This window comes from Egretta garzetta, unplaced genomic scaffold (assembly GCF_000687185.1).
Source record: "Egretta garzetta isolate BGI_Z169 unplaced genomic scaffold, ASM68718v1 scaffold16, whole genome shotgun sequence".
Classification (NCBI taxonomy): domain Eukaryota; kingdom Metazoa; phylum Chordata; class Aves; order Pelecaniformes; family Ardeidae; genus Egretta; species Egretta garzetta.
The window spans coordinates 2811999-2815672 of record NW_009260022.1 but is presented as its reverse complement, the minus strand read 5'-3'; the positions used below and the strand labels follow the sequence as shown (position 1 = coordinate 2815672).

The 3674-nt window shown below is 37.2% G+C and overlaps 1 protein-coding gene across 1 annotated transcript; it reads left to right on the top strand.

Annotated features, from left to right (window-relative positions):
- The first annotated feature begins 158 nt into the window (after positions 1 to 158).
- Positions 159 to 3674, top strand: SPC25 (SPC25 component of NDC80 kinetochore complex). The gene is made up of 6 exons (XM_009640752.2): positions 159 to 413; positions 493 to 558; positions 1328 to 1474; positions 1629 to 1733; positions 2050 to 2148; positions 3153 to 3674. The coding sequence occupies exons 1-6, from the start codon at positions 260 to 262 to the stop codon at positions 3284 to 3286; spliced, it is 705 nt and encodes a 234-aa protein (XP_009639047.1). The 5' UTR covers positions 159 to 259; the 3' UTR covers positions 3287 to 3674.

The window sequence follows — 3674 nt, the reverse complement described above, 5'->3', positions numbered from 1 at the left end:
CGAGCGCAGCGTAGCGCGGGGCAGGGCCTCCTCCCGACGTAGATAACCCATGGAGTCGCAAAAGAAACGTAGCTTCCGCTGTTACTGCTTCTTGTAGTAATAGTGACGACGAAAAACACTTAGGGGGAGAGGTTTTAACGAGCCAAGCGGCTAAAAACTGCCCCGAAGGTTTGTCCTGTGAGTTACAACTGCTGTGACTGTCTTGTGTGTCTTTTGTGTGTCTTGACATTGTATTCGCTTATGTGTTTGTTGCAGCACTATGGCTAATATAAAGACAGAAGATGAAATAGTCCTCTTTGAAAGAGAAATGAAAGAGTTTTGGACCCAGTTAAAAAGCATTTATGGCACTGAACAGATGAATCAGACTTTAGCACTGAGAGATTCTTGCAAGGAGTCCATAAAAGTGCTTTCAGGTAAAAAGGCTCTATGTTCCTGTTACTTTTTCCAAGTTATCATCAAACTTCTGATAATTGAAACAACTTTCTGTTACAGAGAAATGGTCCAGGAAGCTGAAAGAAGGGGACCTGATGATTAATAAAACTCGGGAGTATAGCAATGGTACAGTATGGTGTTTTATTTATTGCTTCCAACATTTCTAAAATTAACTTAATACAGCTGAATAGTATGTTTAACTTCCCATTTTACAAGGTAAATAACAACATCAGAATGAAGATGGAATTAAAATTAAACATATTTGGCTGGTTACAGGATGTAAATTGCAAGTCAAAAGCAATTTGTTGGAAAACTTCACTGATGATGCAAAAAACCAAAGATCGGGTAAGAGTTTTCTGCATAGTGGTTTTGGTGCTTAAGTGTTTAAAACAACAAAGTACCAGAACTTGCTGACAGTGATAGGAAAAGTAAATTAAATTGCTTAGTGAAGTTAAATATTGTGAGGTTACTAATACTTTTTCCATATTAGTAATAGAATACAGTCAGCCTAGCAGTCTAGGAGTCTCTGAACTTTGTAGGTAAACTTCAGAATATCAGGTAAAAATAATTGCAACTCAAATATCAGTCACTGTTTCCATTCCTTGCTTTCTGACTAATTTTTTGTCTGGACAGGATCTGCCATCCTCCTGTTTTGAGGATGTATATAGTTCTGGCACCAGAAACAAATTGCATCTGACTGAAGTATGAGAGGAGCTCCCTACTTAGTAGCTTCTCTTTTGAATAACTTTCACTTTAAGCTTTTTATTTGATGCTGTAGTTATGCTGACTTTTCAGCTGAGACAATTTCACTAGATTTTATTCAAATGAGTCATCTTAAACTACACAGGTAAGTGTAATCAACTGTATGAATTCATATTTTCTTGCCTCGTTTCAGAGATTCTCCAGCAGACCCAACGCATATCAGAAAATCAAGAGCATTTGACAGAAATAAAATCTAACTTAAATCAAGAAGAAGAGCAAGTGAAGGACTTGACTGACAGCATCCAAGAGCTTAAAGAAGAGTTGATGAAGAAAAAGGAAAGTAAGTAAGCAAAGGATAGTAAGTAGATTTTCTTAATTAGAGGAGGAATTGTTTTCAACACTTGCTTTTGATGGGCTTTTGCACTGTTCTATGTTTTTTTTATGTGCTTGTTTTACCTTTACTTTGATATTTATGGTGGCTTCTAAAATTCTAGTTATATCTTCTAAAAAGAAAGCTGCGAAGGAGAGAGTGGAGCAACTGTGCAAGTCTAAAACAGTGTTTGAACAGCGGCTTGGACTGGAGATACGCAGAATTCACAGTAAGTTTCTGTAGTTCCCATGTGCAGTGATACAAAGTGGTTAATGTTGGATTGGGTAGTGAAGAACATAACTAGCTTACACAACGGAAGAGTAGCCCCAGCCCAGGTGTTACCGTTGTCTCAAATGGCAGAATATGGTATATGCTAAAATGCATTTGTCTTTCAAAGACACCAGGTTTGCTTAACTTGTAAGTATTCTAAGAATATTAAGTGAAACTGTAGCTTAATATTGTGATTTTTTTTTTTTTTTGGTCATCATTGTGACTCTCCAGCAGAGGTTAATGGTGTTAACTAATTCTGTTTGTGTTTGCTTTAGACGAACAATTACAGTTTATATTCAGACACATTGACCACAAAGATCCTGACAAGCCGTATGTGTTTACCCTTTCCATAAACGAGCAGGGAGATTATGAAGGTATGTGAATACTGAATAATTAAGAGGACAGAATCTGATGCCCCTATTTGAAAAAGGGGGAGGGGAGTAAAGTACAGTTTAGTTGTAACCTTTATCTTCCAATTTCTGAATGAATAATCTTGCAATGGTAATATGTTTTTAAATGAAGTTTCTCTTGTTAACTTATATGAAAATACAACTGCTTATCTTTGCTCCCTTCCATTTGTGGAGTTGCTGTTTACTTTGTCCTGAGCAAAGCAGGAGAGAAAAGAGCTATACAGGCACAGATAAATGCTTCAGTTTGTAGTTTGTTGCTTCTTCCCTTTATGCTAGAGTGAGTGTTTATGCTGACAGGCGTATTCCGACCTGTCTGTCAAGCCTAGAGGGCAGAAAAAATTAGGTTCTCCACATAGTGGGGGACCCTTGGAGTTGTGTGACATAGATTAAAACTTGAAATCCAGCATTCCCCTTCTGCAAGGGTACAACCTTTCAGACCTTAAAGCCGTTCTTGCAATATGGATCTTACCTCAGTTATGAAGAACAGCAGTGGTAGTTTGAGTACCATGCTGAGTAGCTTCTAGGCGTATGCTACTGTTGCTCTGCTACACCTCTAGGTACAGATTTCTGTTTTACTAATTCACATCTAAAATGTGCTGAAGTGAAAAGTTTATCACCTGCAGGGCTACATCAGTTTTCAGTCTGCCTGCCTGCAGAGCGACAGAAATGGTTAGGAATGTATTTCAGTTTTTGAGCAGGCTATGGATTACTGGAAACTACTGTAACAATTCAGGAGCACAGCACTGAGCAGGAGGTCTGGAAATAATTGAAAAAAAAAATAATGTTGTGTTCTTTGAGGCTTTGTCTTTGCTGAAAGAAACTTGTTTAATAGGTTCCTCAAAAATAATACTGGATTAAGCTAAAACATACAAAGATAACAAACTACATTTGTATTTCATAAACATGGAAAAACAGTAATACTTTTTTTTTATAATGGTCTAATCTTTTGGAAATTTGTGTCATTTTAGTGACTTCCTGTACTCCTCCCCTGGACTGTATAGCAGAGTTCCAGCTCAAAGTGAGAGAAACAAACAATTTTTCTGCATTTGTTGCCAACATCAGAAAAGCTTTCACTGCTTTATCTTACAAGCAGTCTGCATAAAAATAGCTTATACCTCCCTTCTAGCTGTAGAGTGCTTTTTTCCTTTCCTTCCTGTATTGTGGAAGTCTGTATTTTATCCATGTGAAATAAAGAAAAATAATGAAAACAGTATTTTAGTCCAGCTGTCATCTAGATAAATTTTGGGTGATTCGTTGAACAACAGTATAATCAACTGCTTCCTTAATGGAATGTCACATGTAAATACACATGTAAATTTTGATCCTGTATCGAGTTGCTTAATGAGGTGATGATCTCTAGCTATCCCAGGAAGATGTTCAAAAGAAAGCATGTTCTGTAATTAGCGTCTCTTTCCTGAAAGCATAGGAGTGTCTTTCAGGTTTGTATGTTGTTGGAATAGGCCTGAAACCCACCGAAGTAATGCACTGGA